Source organism: Periplaneta americana, chromosome 3 (assembly GCF_040183065.1).
Source record: "Periplaneta americana isolate PAMFEO1 chromosome 3, P.americana_PAMFEO1_priV1, whole genome shotgun sequence".
Classification (NCBI taxonomy): Eukaryota; Metazoa; Arthropoda; class Insecta; order Blattodea; family Blattidae; genus Periplaneta; species Periplaneta americana.
The window spans coordinates 131,590,766-131,608,261 of NC_091119.1; the positions used below are offsets into that span (position 1 = coordinate 131,590,766).

Sequence of the window (17,496 nt, forward strand, 5' to 3'; positions counted from 1 at the left end):
ATATCAAAATAATACAGGATATTGCTTGAACAATGCAATTTAATGGCATGTTATTTTTTGAAAATGATAACTTCAAGTAATCCCTTCTGTATCTGATAATTTTCTGCAATTTTGCCTGGAAATTGTTCACAATACATGGCAATAAAAACACATACATCATACACAAAACATACATAAAAAAACACACATCATAGTAAAAAGACACAAACACCCGAGAGAGTGAGAACCTGTTATGTATGGAGATCGATTTGGCCAGTTTGTATTGCCAAAGCGAGAAAGTAAAAAAATTTCTCTAGAATTGCAGTACGTCTCTGGCAAATGCCATTCCTGCTTAGTGCAGCTCTGAATAACATCTGTGGGCATTTGCTGGTACCTTTCATCATTCACTGTAATAATTCTCTAATTTTCATCTTGAAAAGGAAGGGAGGAACCATTGGTGACTAGCACAAACAACACACCATAAAGTCATCTTTCATTTTGTACTGACTGTTCATGCAGTACCCAAGCAACGTTTAATTGCTGCTGCTCTCAGTTACATTTCTGCCAAACTCATCAGAATCAACATGCCATCACGTAAAAAAAATCTGACAATCTAATATGATTAAAAAACAAAAAAGAAAAATCTCTCTCTCTCTCATTAGAAGTATCTAAGACAAAGTTTGTCCTCCTCTGTTCACTACAACAAAAAACCAAAAAGGTAAATCTGTACGTACTTGAATCTTCTAAACACTTCCGCAATGTCTTCTCAACTCTCTGAAACAAGTGGGCACACAATTCCTCCATGTCAGGTCTACAAACAGAAACACATAAATTTAAGGACATATAAAAGTAATCCATAATATAGCACAAATCAAAATCATTAGAAGATTTGTTGTAATCGTCTCTGTTCACCACAAATTTTACATGAATCACTGTTTCCTTTGGATATTCAATTAGCTGAGACATGGTTGCTTGTATCAATTTGCGGAAACAGTAGAACCTTGATAATCTGAACTAATTGGGACTGGGGGTAGTTTAGATTATCAAATATATACAGAATTATTCTACCTCAACTTAAAAAACCGTTATACACGACTATAAATATAACACAGTGTAGAAATCATTGTCTTTCGTGTCTACTTAACATTCCCTATTATCAGATTTACATACCACTGCAGGTAGAGGAGAGAACTTCATTTGATCTTTTCTAGTATTCTTTCATTTTCTATACTTTCCGATACTGTACGTACATTCTATAGTGCATTCGGATTATCGAGGTTCTACTGTACTGCTGCTTTTCACTTACATAAAATGGTTAACTTGTAAGGAATATTGTTTTAACAAAATTGTTGTATTAGTAAATTAGAAATAAATTCCATCATTAAAGTCATTACCAAAAACAAACAGCATGTATAATAACATATTTCCTTTAATCTAGCTAAAATCAAGAGTCATGTAACCTCAAGTTCGTATTAAGAGGTTTCGTCGTTTACATGAAGGATACCACATACTTTTCAATAATGACGCTTAATACAAAAAGAAAATACAGAGCCCATATTTTAGTCATCTACAAAAAAAGGATTGGCAAGTTAAAGACTGTAACCATCTTGTTTGGTTTGTATCAATAGTAGGAATATGCTACATGAGAAAGAGAGGAGCAAGAAGAAACAAATATAATTACGCTCGAAGTGGGAGGAAAAGCACTTGTATTATTAATTTATTAATATACAGCTCCCTTAAGATGTAGAAACTACCTTTTTTTATGCTACTGAAATTGAAGACAATTGAGGCATTGACATGGGAAAGGTCGTAACTGCCAAAAATTCGAGTTTTTAGGTTTTTCATTGAGAAGGTAGTAAATGGCCATGCCAATGGCACAGAGAAGGTAGTATGTCCGTATGTAATGAAACGAAGTTGGAAATGTAGTCACTAGATGTTGTAAGTTTTATGTGCACAGCTGTTGGCAAGGAGAAAGTAGTAACTCCTTTTACAACATCAGAGTGTGTCTAGACAAATATGGGCTGACAACTGTGTAGGGCAAAATAAGAATCGGATGATTCTAATGGTCCTGATTTACATTATAGCCAAGAAACATTTTGATTCAGTGGACTTGAAATTCCTGGTTTCAGAACATTCCTACATACCATGTGATAGGGAATTTGGCATCATAGAGAAAAGAAAAAAAAAACGATGCAAGACCATGGTTCCAGAAGAGGTAGAGCCTAATAATGTAATAATGATGAAGGATGAGGATTTCTTCGACTTTTCTGCAGAATGTGACAAGTTTTTGAATAGAACTCCTATCAAAATCAGCACCCTCAACTGGATTAGACTCTCAAGAGCTGATTTTCCTCTTATAAAAACAAGACAGTCATTTAATGACCTTGAAATGTGGACAGAGCACGGGATTTTTAAGAAAGGACAGTCATTAAAGTCAATCACTAACTTGCAGTGCTTGCAACGCCTTGAAAGAAGACCAGTCGTCCCTGATGCCAAAAAGAGAGACTTGTTATCTATGTTAGACTTCCTCGATGAAAAGTATCATGCATTTTACCGAAAAATTTGTGCATAATGTATAAATATCGTTAATTCTCAGTTTGGCTAAGGAGTGATTTCAATGTTGTATTTTAATAAAATAGGATTTCACAGATAAATCTGTGCCAGACTTTTCAAATTTCATATGTTACAAAAAATGAGTGTATGCCTTTCATTTAAAGCAGTTTCTGTAATAATGTAAGTGAGAAAGTGTTCATAAATTTGTTTTTTGCTTCCCCTGAAAAATTTTGTTTTTGGCAGTTACTACCTTTCCCATGTCAGCGCCTCAATTATTACAATACCACCAAAAACATAAAGAAATTGTGTAATACATGTGTAACGGGTACAATCCTTAATTCATTCATCAGTGCACATAACTGTACTATCACGATCGTGCATTTGATGATTACTAATTAGCAATGCCACTTTTACTGAATTATCTTTCTGAACTTCACATTTCTTTCCATACTTTTCTTAGCCTTCCTATTGCAGAACCAATCAATGTTTTACCCTTTTCTCTTACACATTCCTCTCTTATGTCCATGCAACTTCCTACAAGGATTCATATCTGTTCAATCAATGTTAGGAGTGAAGTTACAGAAGAGAATCAATAGTAAGTAGTCTTTCCAGTACTGTCAGCTGGAGTGCGTGAATAAGAAGCAGGAAGCATTTTGACCATATTTAAATCTTCATTTCTAAATTCAGAAATTTAGCTTGCTTGCTTATCCACTTATCTCCAGCTAGAGTATTTGTAATGTTGTTGTTTTTTTCTAATGCCAGGCATTTGACAATAAAGTCATTTGACCTCTTGCACTCCAATATTTTTCAAAGATATTATCATGACTAGCCAAGGAAGCACAGATTTTGAGGTGTTCCGAATCCATTTCTTGGTTTGAGTTGCACAATGGGCAGTTAGGGGACTGATATATTCCAATTCTATGCAGGTGTTTGGCCAAACAATCATGGCCTGTTGCCAATCTAAATGCAGCTACAGACGATTTTCGTGGTAAATCGGGAATTACCTGTGGATTTTGATGCAGAGAGTTCCATTTTTTCCCTTGGGATTGAGTTATAAAATTTTGTTTGTTGAAGTCTAAGTATGTAGATTTAATAAATCTCTTCACAGAGTAATACATAGATTTAGTAACAGGTCTGTAAGTAGCAGTGCTGCCCTTTTTTGCTAAAGCATCCGCATTCTCGTTTCCCAGGATTCCACAATGGGGTAGTATCCATTGGAATACAATTCTTTTATTGAGTGATATTAATTGAGAGAGCATTTTAGTTATTTCTGCTGTTTGAGATGAAGGTGTGTGTTTAGAGACGATTGATAGAATAGCTGCTTTGGAGTCTGACAATATAACCGCATTCTTAAATTTATTGATGTGGCATAGAAGATTCCTGAGACATTCATTTATTGCAATGATTTCACCATCAAAACTTGTTGTTCCATATCCAAGAGATCTATAAAGTGAGAAGAGACAGCACGTAACACCTGCACCTTGTTCTCTGGAGATCAAGGATCCGTCGGTGTATAAATGAAGCCAGTTTTGTGGAGGGTACCTAATATTAATTGTCTCTAAAGACAATTGTTTTAGTATTTCAGTGTTTACTTCTGATTTCAGTATTTCTTCTGTTAAATTTAGATTATATTCTATACTTAATAGAGTTAAAGGGTTTGGTTTAATTTGTGAGTTTTCTTTTAAATTCGGGATATTGATTTTCTGTTTTAATTCTTGAACAATGGATATGAAAGTTTTTTTGAGTTTTCAATCTGCAAAGAGGACTGTATGAATGCCAATTGTTACCTGGTAATCTGATAAGTTTTTCATATTGAATCAGTGCTTTTTCTTCTATTGTCATTTTGATGCTGTTAATATTAGTGAGGAATCTCATAGAATCTATTGGCGTTATTTTGATTCCACCAGTAATGAGTCTGAGAGCTTGGTTTTGAACATATTCTATGTCGTTTATGAAAGGTGAAGTAATTAAAATTTCTCCGCAGTATGTCAGCACTGGCTGTATAAACATTTTGTATGTAGTGTTCAAAGTAGTCCTAGAGCATCCCCATTTCTTTCCTGCTAGTCTTTTTAGAAGGAAGAATCTTTTACGAGCTTTTTCAGAAATGTATTTCAAATGGTTGCTCCATGTTAACTTACTATCGAAAATAACTCCAAAATATTTGGATTCATAAGTCCTAGGAAGGTGTTGGTCTTTGTATTGGATATTGAATTCTCTTTCTTTTTTACCGAGTGAAAATATTTGGTAGTTACTTTTGCTTAAATTGAGTGTCATCAAATTTGATGTATTCCATTCATGTAGTTGATTTAGAGCTTTAAGAGCAGAATTTTGAATTTTGTCTCTATGTCTGTAAGATCCGGAAGTCCACAAAACTATATCATCTGCAAATAGTGCTGTTTTCATGTTTGATTCCTCTAATAGGGAGGGTAAGTCATTTATATAAATATTGAATAAAGTTGTGCTGAGGACAGCGCCCTGAGATAGACCTCGATATGTTTGTAACTAGAAAGTGAGTTATTGAATTTAGTGGCAATGAATCTTTGACTAAGGAATTCTGATATCCATCTGAACATATTGCTGGAGATACCTAATTTCTGGAGTTTTAGTAATAATTTATTTCTCCAAACAGAGTCATATGCTAACTGAAAGTCAATAAATATTGCCAAGGTATTTGTAATGTTTATATTTTTATTCACATTTCTATTCCAATGTCTACGACTTTCATTGTTCTTGGTAGTTACACTATCCTACACCGCATCAGACTAATTTGTGAATACTCACTATTACTTGAATTGTTATTATTGTCAATTATATATAATATGCCTACATCAGATTAATTTTATCCAAACAATTTAATTATTTTAATGAAATAACGCCATTCTTCATTTCACCAAAAATAGTCAAGAATGGCACGCACCTCATCAGTATTGCCACATGTCGCCTGTGACATTTAACTTGTCGATCTCTATACAGCAGAACATACAAAGTGAATGAAAACTAACAATAACGTAACATTTCCATTATAGTTACATAACAAAGCATACCCATATTAAGACGGCCAAAAGAAGCATACAATCTTACCTTTTCATGTCACCGTGGACATCTTTGTCATCCATAAAGCACTCTATGTTCATTGGTAGCTTAGTTGAGTTTGCAGACATTTGCTTTTTTAATTTCTCAACTTCATTGGTAAGACGAAGGAAAGCACGAGGATTGCTACGTGGGTCAATACGATATCGTGCTTGGAAATCATTGCTGAAGTGTTCTGCTAAAATCAAGTCAATATCACGGCCTCCTAGCTGAGGATCTGATGCACTTGCCAACATCTGAATAAAAAGAAACACCACAAGATAAAGAATAAAAGTAATCTGTATGTATAGTACATGCTACAACATGGCACACTATTAGCAATTGGTTAGTATATTGATTGAATATGTAGTGGACAGACTGTTTGGATAGGTTTTCATGGGATACTCCTATTTTCCTCGCAATCATGCAATTTGTAAATTATCCTCGGATTCTGCAAATATGACTTTGCCATCCACGAGCAGTATTTAAGGTTACAGACCTATGGAGAGATATACTCTACCATGTTTGATTACAAAAGATATGAAGATATAAAAATGACTTTGAAATAAATAGTATAACTGACAAAATAGAACACATATAACTGATCTACACACCCTGCTAAGGACGAAACCACATAGAAATATCAATACAAATATATATTTATATATACAGTTGCAAACCAATGAGGATACAAAATATTGAGACCAAGAACATGCTGGAAAGAACAGTTTTGAGAACAAATCAAACTTTATGAAGCCAGACAGATTAAGAGGTCTAACCCATGTAGTTTGATAAGAGTAACTATTAATGCTATATAAATCTCTAAATCTGCATAGTGCACTACTGACAACAAGGACGACAAAGTAATTTACATTTCCGCCATATTACTCTTAATTGTGGGCTAACTGCACCACTGGTAGGTACTACATGCCATTAAAAAAAATGGCACTAGTTATAAAGATTTTTCCTTACTTTGTGAGGTTCTGTGAAGACTTGAGTATCTCAGGCTTAAATATTCTTCATTATAGTTAGAATAGCTCATACAGGGGTGATGCAAATGGAATGTCTGAAATATTTCTGACTGTTCAATGCCTTTGAGTAGTGGTCAGAGTGGACTTCGAAATTAGCAGGGCCAGAATCGAATCATGGTTGAAAAAAGTTGCTTGGTTAAGATTTTTTTACAGGTTTCTGCCTCAACCCATTAAGAGAAAACACTGGATAACTTTTGGATCTGGATTTTAAACTCATTTCACCATCATTATCACCTTCATCTTCATTTTCATCCACCCTACCTACTTCCATACTCATATGTCATCCTATCACAGTCTAGTATACAGTCACGAAGCTCAATACTTACTAAATATGCAAACCTAGACAGTTGAAATACACATCCATAGATAGTTGCTAACCACCAGGATCGCTACTATCGCCTCATCACAGACACTTTCCCCAGAAGACGATAAAATGTATTGTACTTTCAATATAGTATTCTTTTGAAAAAATTAACACTTTCCTTCCACTATTGAAATATGAAATACATAAGGTTTATATATTATTTTCATAAAGTACCTATTATATTTTATAAACTCACCTTCCTGGATCTTTCGGAAGAAGGATAACTTTGACCTCTTTTTCTTGCAATATTTATAGTACCACAAACGTCTTCTTGTTCCATATTATTATTCAAATTATTGTATTTTAGCCATTTACAGTTATTACAACCGATAACGAACATTTAGTTTACACAACTTTTCACAACAAAGCGAAATACGGCACAGTCAATCCCTTTTCGATCTAGACCAGCCGTAATGTATGTTCGGGTTTTCTATTTCAGTGTATGGAGCTCAGTGAAATATTATATTACAACTTTATTGCGTATCATTGCAATTTAGTGTAATGTATCCATAAGTTCTGTTTACTTCTTGTTGCATAACATGTTGCAGAAATAATTACGAAACTGTGTTATTTTAATGTGTTTTACGTATTAACATAATCTGTTCGCATCAACATAGTTTAGAATGGAAGCTATTTTGAGGTTCAATAAAAACGAATTTATATTGTGATTTTAATTTAGCACATCTACCTTCCTTAATTGTAGACAGAAAATTTACCATACCACTCCTATGAAATTAGTTACGATTGTGTTACTTCGTCTCTTAAGTAGTAGATAAATACAATAATTCAGTACTCAATTGTAGTATTAAAATACAAATAGAATATGATGGGTGTCATACATGACATTATGTTTAATTATAATGTATAATTGCGAATATAGGAATATAAGTTAAATATAGTAAACATAACTTGTAATTTCCATATGATATAACATACATATGTAGTGCAGGGCATTGGAGACCACTAAAATTAGACAGAAATGGGCAACTGGTACAGTAAACATAACCTATAATTTCAACTTATCTAAATATTCGTGCAGTGAAACTGAAAATTAATGAATCGTGCATAAATGAATGTACAAGAATGTCGCAATACTTAATCGAAATAAAGGCAGGTATTACACATACGAACAACGTAATTTTCACACCACAAATAATATTACACCTTAACTCGCAAGGAATTGTCTGAAGTGTCTCCTAACTATTGTTTTAAATTTTATTAATGCAATTACACTTCATTTTAGAGAAATATATGTTACTCTTTATGCATTCCAATTAATTTATATGGTTGAAACGCCGCCCTTCGTGATCGGGTTAAGCGAGTCACATGGTCTGCCCTACGGCCTGTATTAGATAGCAATGACAGTGACACAGTCTATTGTTCCTAGTACTCACAGTGCTCCAGCGGCTAGCAACTATCGCGAGAAATGCTAAAAATCACCCCAAGCTTCGTGACTGTATATAGTAGACTGTGATCCTATCACACAGGGCGAGCAGAATCCGACCTAATGGATGCCCCAACCTTAGAAAAAAGTTCTTCTTCATGATCACCAAAAAGTAGGCAGAGGTGCAAATGGGTGCATGTCAATATGCGTGGCATTAGGAGGGGGGTGGCTATTAAATTGCCTCAAGACCATCATTCTGAAAAAACTGTCACTGACTTTCAACTCCTCAGCAGCAGACAATTGTATCAGCTGAGTGAAAACACTTTCTAATTTTATTCACTATGTTTATGATTAACAGTACACAGTACAGAAAGGAAAAAAGTTTCCTTTAAATTACCTTAAGTTTTCCTTTATTAAATGCGCATGCAGACACTTGAAGAGAAGCATGACCACAGTCTACAAACACAACATTCCTGGGTTTTTCTTCTGGAGCAGGTAGATCTTGCTTGTAGATGCCATATGCCAGTGATGTAGCTGTTGTCTCATTCATAAGACGCAAGACATTGAGACCAGCAACTGCAGCAGCATCCAACAATGATCTTCGTTCAGCATTAGTAAAAAAAGAAGGGACCTAAAAGCAGAGAAAAGTTCGTATTTCTTAATACTGATGAAGATTAAACAGAACCAGGAGAGTTAAAACAAATGATCGAGCTCAACAAAAATCAACATAAAAATATAATAAATGTCAAATTATGTCATGAGAATGGCAGACGAGAAATTTGTTCGGAAAATTTACAAATGGCTCCACTACCAACAAGGCATACCAAAAGGGGATAAAATATTCTGTGAATGTTGAATTGACAAAGCTTCAGTTACGTTTAGTGCACCAACAAATTCTTTAACTGCATTCAAATGCTCTGAATAGAGAGAGCAGCTTCAATCCTTAGAGTAACGAAAAAAGAATCGAGGGAAGAAAAGTTATGTAGTGCTGGTTTTATTTATCTGAAGATTGGCTTATTTTCTGAAATTCATCAGAGCAAGTGATTTAATGAAACAAATCCATTTGCAGTTTCTATTTCTCCAGCACTTTTTAGAAGTATTTGAGAGTTTGTGCACTTACCGAGATCACACAGTCATTAACTTTGGTTTTAAGTGCATTTTCTGAAATATCCTTCAGCTTTGTGAACAGCATGGCTGTAATCTGTTCTGGAGAAAACACATGTTCCTCATCTAAATAATTGACCTGCAAAAATAAAGAAAAAAATCACCATTAAATTTCACTTTAGTGCATGCATACTTTAAAATAAGAAAGATTAGAGGTTGTGACATATTTAAATAGCACATCAGCATGAAATGGCTATTGGCACAATTTCATTAAAATGCTTTTAAAAACACAAAATTTAAAATACTTCACTTGATCCACTCCTCTCTCCCTTGTGGTTTTGAGAACAACAGCTAAAATAACTGAATCACAAAAAATAAAAGCATATTAAAATCACAGTTCATCTAAGAAAGAGATTTGTATGTAGTGGAGTCTAGTAGAGGACCCTGACATTCCTAATTTTAACAATTGGATTGAAGTTTGACAAGACTCAGACCAGTACAGTGTTTAATAGAGCATTAACTTTCCATATTAACATGAGTTCAACTATTCGCGCATATGAAGTTCATTCCAGAAGTTTACTCTTGAAGCAATTGCAGCGAAGGATGGTATGTTACCCACCAGTGTGTAATGAATTAACCAAACAGCCATTTAAATTAAAAATCTGTGGCAAATCTTACTACATATCAGTCTAAAGTTCCTGCAGCTTTATCCGTTATGCATATCAACAATGAACACGAGATGAGGGAACATACATTCCTGCCACACCTTCAATGCATGGAAGAACTATGGATGCGTTCTTTTGATCCACAATAGTAAGAGGTAAAATGCAAAGTCGTGTTTACGAAAGTCACCACACCTAAATATCTAAAAATGTTGTGAGGGCTATGCACATTGTACTTTTACAAGTGCAGGACTAATTGAGCCATGTAATTCCTGGTACCACTGTCAACAATCCAAATTATATTTCTTTGTTCAAAATTATAGACAAATATAAACCTCTTAGAATGCACCCACAAGAATAGCGCACCAAATAATAAACCATCTTTTAGGAAAAAGATCTTTGGATCATTAGCTGAAATGATGGAGTGAAACCGTAAGATGCCACTAGGCCTAATACATGATACGAAGAAGAAAAAAAAGATGACGTTTGTCCTACTATATGCACACAACCCACCAAAGCTATCACAATATGACATTCTCTTAAGGTAAGCATTCATTTCATTGTATAGCACTCATCAGACAAATCGCACAGATCGGAAAAAGACAATCTTTGTTATGTAACCATGTTCACTACATCGTCTCCCATGTATCAGCTCATGGTAAAACTCTCCACGTTTCTCGGATGAGCAACTTTTCCGATGCGTGCGATCATGGCCTTCTTTAATAAATCAATTTTCATTGCTCAAATGTTACTATTATGTTGTGTCATGTTCAGTGTCGCGCAAAAATAGCAGATGGAAAACTTGTTTTGCTTGTAGAAAACTGTGAAGAATTATATAATTTAAGGCATTCCCATTACAGTATTCAAGACGTTTTTACATATAGATATATTTTGTAACCAATATCTTTTGTTTCTCCCTCGTCAATTAAGAAGTATGAAATAATTACAAATTCTTATTCGCTAACACTCATGATTAATAGACCTAACCTCAAAACTCCTCTTTTCAGCAATGTCAATATCGTACGTCATATGTTTTAAAAAGCTGATAAGGAATCCGATGAGACAATGAAGTAGAGTCATTACAGTGAATGCACTTCACTTAAAATATCAGTTGCGTGTGATTCGTCCAAGAAGTATGATACAATGTAGTGAACGCTTACCTTCACAAGACAACAGAACTGCATCCCATCATGATATCTGCAATTTCGTCATGACTTTGGGACTGGGCAATTCTGTAAATCTTTCTGTAATTATTTTCTGTTAGCAAAACTTAATGATCCTTTTCAGAGCCGAAGGCCTCATACAGTTATCGAAGTAAATGCTATCATGCAGCAATGTTTGCACATTGCCTTCAGTGGTCTAATGGTTACTTTGCTTGAGATCGGATCCGAAATTCTTGAGTTCAAACCCTGTCAAATGCGATAAGAATCCTTCGCTTGGCTCCCTTCAGAAGGGATGTAAAGATGGCAACCCTGTTGTAGATTTAAGGCAGGTTTCTGAATGAGAAGACATCAGGCAAAATTCACTGGTCATTTCTCATAATGCCAAAACTGAGTTCTGAATACAGCAGACAGGGTCCACATGAGTGGCCCAAATGCCTGAGGTCTTATCCTATTTTCCATCTGTAATCCATCCATCTTATCATGCAGTCTCTATATTGTCTGGACATAATGAACCAACAAACATGCAACTGATCGCCTACCACAGAGCTGGAAAAATATACTATAACTTCAATGGTGATTATGATGAATAAAGGACAGCTTGCTTCAAGATTTCTAGCATAAACAGTTCGTCTTAACTGTATTTCCCACCTGCAATGTACTTTTGAAATCAACTAAGCACAAGTAGAATTTGTGGACAGAATTTTGGGGCAGGTTTCCTCGATATACTTCTGTTTTTCCTGTCATCATTTCACCACTTTTCTGTAATTCACAAACATCCATATCACTCCAGTAAAAAGCAACAGAAACTACAGTACCATACTACCATCTTCCCTAGAAGATAAACTTCGTAGTATTTTTTTTGTAAGTGGTCTAAGAAACAATGTAACTATGATATCTCTGAAGTTGGTGTTAACACCACCTGAGTAATCAAGCATGGCACCAAACAGGCAAGATTTATGCATTATTACAATCACTTTCTGTCTATCTAGTTATTTTGAAATGTAGACAACTTAAAATTTTCAACCATGCATTTCACTGTTTGTATGAACATTATGATAATTGTCATTCACCATGTGAATAACAAAAAGGACTATGCTCACAGTTTTATTATAGCATTCTGGAGATGCCAGACCCTTAAAGACAGTAATCTGACAGCAATTAGAATGCATTATTTTATCATAACTCTTTCAACTAATTATCAAATTTACATTCAGAGAAACTAATTCAACAACTACATTTTAATTTAACAAAAATGAGTAAAGAAGCATAACAGAAGTTCAGTCAGACTGTTGCCAGAAAGACTGACCACTGAGGAATACTCTTGCAATCAACATGAACTATTACATGCTGCAAGTGGCGATAGTGTTATTTATTTTCTCCGCAGTACAGTAGTACATGTACTAGAATAAGTGCATAAAATTTAAATGTACAAATTAGTACATTTACTATTTTACATAAGTTAATAAACCACTCAAACAAACAAGCTACTGTAAAACAGGTGCTGAAACAAGGCAGTGATGCAATTACTTTTTAAGTCAACAAAGAAGCAAAATGCATGGATGTCTACAAAGCATAGCAGTTTCCCTTACTGATACTGTACACATGCAGGAAGTTTCTGCACCATTAACCATATTCACGAAGTTTCGTTCGAATTATTCAATAGGATCTATTAAGCATTGAAAGGGAGATTTCATTTATCTATGTTTCTTCTCCTTTCATTACGAATTTGCAGCCTTTATTAACGATTCATTTAACTTCTTTAGAAAGAGAATTGATAATTCTCACACAAGATTCAAAGATGAAAAACAAGTCTGTTCAATAATGTTTGTGCGAGATCGTGCATATTTGCTTGTTTTCCGCACAGAACCAATACGCGGTAAGTGTGAAATACCATATTCAGTATTCCCAACCTAACACACATAACAATTTCCATCTTCTTACCGCTTAAACGCGACATTCATTTTACTGCTTTAGGCTTTTAACATATTTTTAGAGACGTTTAACATAGTAATAATTATAAATTGGAAACTTACCACTGCAATTTCACCTAAATTGCAATGTTAATTATTGTTTTTAAATATTTGCAAAAATTAAGTAAAGTCTACTACTCCACGAAACTTATTGCATTCCTGATACAAGTAACATTAAGGAAGCAGTGAAAAAAATCAACAAGATTCCAGATGCGGATGTTATTACTGCAATATGTTATATAAATAATATTGTTAAAATATTAAAATGAAAAATAAATCATTACATAACCTTACCGTTTAAGTTCGCATTTATAGACTGAGGGAAAAAAAAGACAGACGTGTATCACGGCCTGCTGGAGTATAGTAAACATAGAAAACATTTTATAGCAACAATGTTGAAGAAAGATATTTTGGTTTTCCGAAGTTGCAGTCATTAAACAGAAACCAACATGGAGATTTCATTGCAACTAATTAGAAATTCGTCTCTCAGGTATGTAATAAACGATCTTCGCACAAAATAATGTACGATACACAAGCGGTATGTTTGTTTTCATGTTCTCGGAAATTCAATCTTTTCCTCGACCATGAAAACGTCAACATAATGCTCTTGTAACGTATATTACTATTGTGGAGTATTGAAAGCAACACAGAAAAGAACTTACATATATTTTATCCAAAAACAACTTTCATGTTTTAATTTAGCAAGCATTATCTAGCATTCTAGAGACAAATTAAGGACAACAAAGAAAATTAATTCGGTCTGAATTTTCTCAAAATGACGTAAAATTTCATTCATACTCGTTGTAGAAGCTTAAATTAACATGCTGAGTTGTTGCTAGTATTAACTACTGCTATACAACAAAGTTAGGGCCTACATTATTGTACATTGAACTGCAGTAAAATTAACTGTCTCATGATCGAAATTAATTTGTCTGGCAATGAAAATAGTTCAAAACTGTCTTATAGATGAGTGAGGAGGAGGAAAATTGTAGTTTCGCGAAATCTGGCAATGCATACAGTGACATGTTCAGAATATTGTAACTGAGTTCCTTGTAATTCTGGGACGGAGTTGTTACAAGACTGCTTCCAAAATAACAGAAAAATCAATTCTGATAGAAAACACAAGACGGTCGTCATGACAACCAAACTACTGTGATTGGATGTCTTAAAAAAGTTGTCTTGGCAACAAAGCTAATTCTGCTCTCTCCTATAACTCTAACAGAAATGAAGTAATTTTACTATTAGTGTATACACAGATTTATCGGTACTGTCTGTCCCAAAAGTCAATACCTAGTTTGATTAAAACAATACTGACGTATGTAAGTTGATCTCTTAATCTCAATTGTTTTCACTATTACAGTTTGTTTAGAATATGCTAACTACCAAACCTATTTCATTTTCACAAATACAATTACAAAGGAAAGGAAATTGTATGTACTTTACTGATAGTATTATGATTAACAGAGAAATAAGTATATGAAGTAATTTTTTTATGATATTCAGGTTATTGCAAATTACAGAAATCTCATTTGAGGAAGCTGAATGTGGTTCATACACTGCAATTTGTACATCCTTTGTGCATGGTGGATGGCGGGATGAAAATGATAAATTGTAAGAGAAAAAAAAAGGCAAGATATTTATAAATTGGATTCGTGTAAGTTAAGAGCACATAGATTGTAGCAAGCTAGTGATGTATCATCAGGTATCATAGAAGACTTTTTATTATATAATTACACTGGTTAGGCCTAATAGTGATACAAGTTCGTACAGAATTTAAGAACATAACAGGTATTTAATTGATCATACTACAGCACAGTATATTACACACAGAATGTTACTTTTGCAACACAAAGTACAAAGACATGCCAATTACAGGCAAACACATTCAATGCTAAACACACTTATTATAGGTTATTTCAAACATCGCATTGTGTAATCAGTACTATGTTAACTCGTACACCATATTTTAAATGACCTTGATGGAACACATTAGGCTGGTTTCCAAAAAGAACATGCTTTTGATATCACCTAATAACTTAAAATATGCATGAAGAGATTTTGACCAAACTTTATATATGGTCACCAAGAGGGCTATCCATAGCCCAAAAATTGAACAGCTCTAATTCAATGGTTTAGTAGTCCAACATTAACATATGAATTTCACAATCTGGGAGGAAGTATTTCTAAATCATATACAAATGGTATGGGACTGTTAGTTTTTATTACGTATTATATGTAGAAGATACTTGTTATTTAATATACTGTCTAGATTACAATTTCCTGGCCTTTTGGATGAGGTGTAACGTACGGCAACAACATTAACATATGAATTTCACAATCTGGGAGGAAGTATTTCTAAATCATATACAAATGGTATGGGACTGTTAGTTTTTATTACGTATTATATGTAGAAGATACTTGTTGTTTAATATACTGTCTAGATTACAATTTCCTGGCCTTTTGGATGAGGTGTAACCTACGGCAAGGAAAATTATATTCATTGTGTTAATTCTGCTTCTAGGACCGTAAAACAGAATTCTAAGTTTAAAAAAATTGCTACATTTATGTTCTGAAATTTATCAATAAATCAGCTAAAAAACAATTAATGAAAAAATTTGGCACATAAAGCGAATCTGAACGTAAAAACTAGCCAGTGAATAAGTTTTAGGCGTTAAAATTTATGTTGAGTATTTAACAGCACTAAATGATAGGAATCACACTTGCTCCTGGTGTTCAGGTCATGCTTCTTCCACATGATAAAAACATGAACCATGCCTGGAAAAGTACTTTGAGTGTGACAATGATTTCCCAGATCTAATATAGCATATATCTTATTTTACAATACTGAATACCAAATTTTGTAACTATCTTTTTCAGCATCCACATCAGTACGAAGTTTTCACGACAAACTTGAAACTATCTGAAACATTATTTTGTTAGTGCACAAAATTCAGTTTTAACACTTACCTCACTTTACCCTAAATTTTACACAAACTTTATGTCATAAGTTCAGTTTCTTTAATTTAAAAATTGAGCGAGAAAATATCAGAAAGTTTAATTTGTTATAATGGAAATAAATTTTGTTTTGTACATTACACATACTTCAATACACAGGATGTAGCTACATGATGGGGCACAAATGATTTAAACGATTTTGCTACCATTTCTGAACTAAGGCTGCTGATTACTAAGGTTATTGACAGCACTGATGGTGCTATGCTGCAAAGAATACAGGAACAGTTTCAACACCATATCAACCAGTGCCTTGTCATACTGGACAATCACATTGAGCAACTTTAAAAGTTTAAGAAATTTGCCTCCTTCATGTAAAAATTTCATGAGTCTAAGTAAAATAAAACATTTGTAGTAATTAAAGTAAATCGTCTCTTTCATGCTCATAGTGTATTACATACCGAAAACATTGTCAAATTCTATGCGAGGGAAACAGAAGTTAGTCACAAATAAAAAATGTTGCACAGAAATATACTTAAAGCAATCTCAGGCACTTAAGCTATTATTTCAGATAATTATTCAATTTCACATTTTGAAAATATGAACAAAACTATTTTCCCTGTAATATGCAAATCTGAAAACTGATCATTACACAAATTCACTCTCCTTGTCACAAATGATTGATTATAAACACACAAAAGAAAGTGCCAATACTCACCATTGCTGATAATAAATGAAGTAGGCCTACAAGTTTCAATAACTAATCTTACTTCAATTCCATTTCAAGAATTTGAATTCTTTTAACTATGGTAGTTTCACAAAGATAAGAAGTTTATCTGTCATTACTATAATCCATCAATGCATTCAAGTACAGTTGTACCTTGAACTTGGTACTACAGCATGTAAAAAAAAAAAAAAAAACCTTAATTTCGTTACTTTGAAATTATAATTCTGAAGATAAAACTTGTCCCAACAATTCATTACTTTAACCCAGAATGATGAAATGATGTTATGCTTCTTAAATACACATAAGTAAAAATGCGTTAAACTAAGTAATGTGTTATACTTTAAGTCATTAAAAACCTAACATTCAAATTATCTAACTTCTATCGAGTAACTGCTGACAATAGGCTGGTTTACTGCAATCTGCCTAGCAATAAGAAAATAGAATAGGTACTAGTTAACATTCTACTGAATGTTATCTGTTTAAAGTGGGATTTCAAGCAAATGGAAAACCTCAATGAAATGTAAAATTTAATTTACAG

The 17,496-nt window shown here is 33.7% G+C and overlaps 1 protein-coding gene across 1 annotated transcript in view; it reads right to left on the bottom strand.

Moving 5' to 3' along the window:
• Positions 1-17,496, bottom strand: part of Hsp110 (heat shock protein 70Cb) — a 67,736-nt gene that overhangs the window by 23,610 nt on the left and 26,630 nt on the right. The window contains exons 3-6 of the mRNA XM_069821624.1: positions 9,501-9,623; positions 8,778-9,011; positions 5,614-5,858; positions 714-790 (exon numbers count right to left, since the gene is read on the bottom strand). Of these exons, the coding sequence (XP_069677725.1) occupies positions 714-790; positions 5,614-5,858; positions 8,778-9,011; positions 9,501-9,623 (679 nt within the window). The remainder of the gene's footprint in view (positions 1-713; positions 791-5,613; positions 5,859-8,777; positions 9,012-9,500; positions 9,624-17,496) is intronic.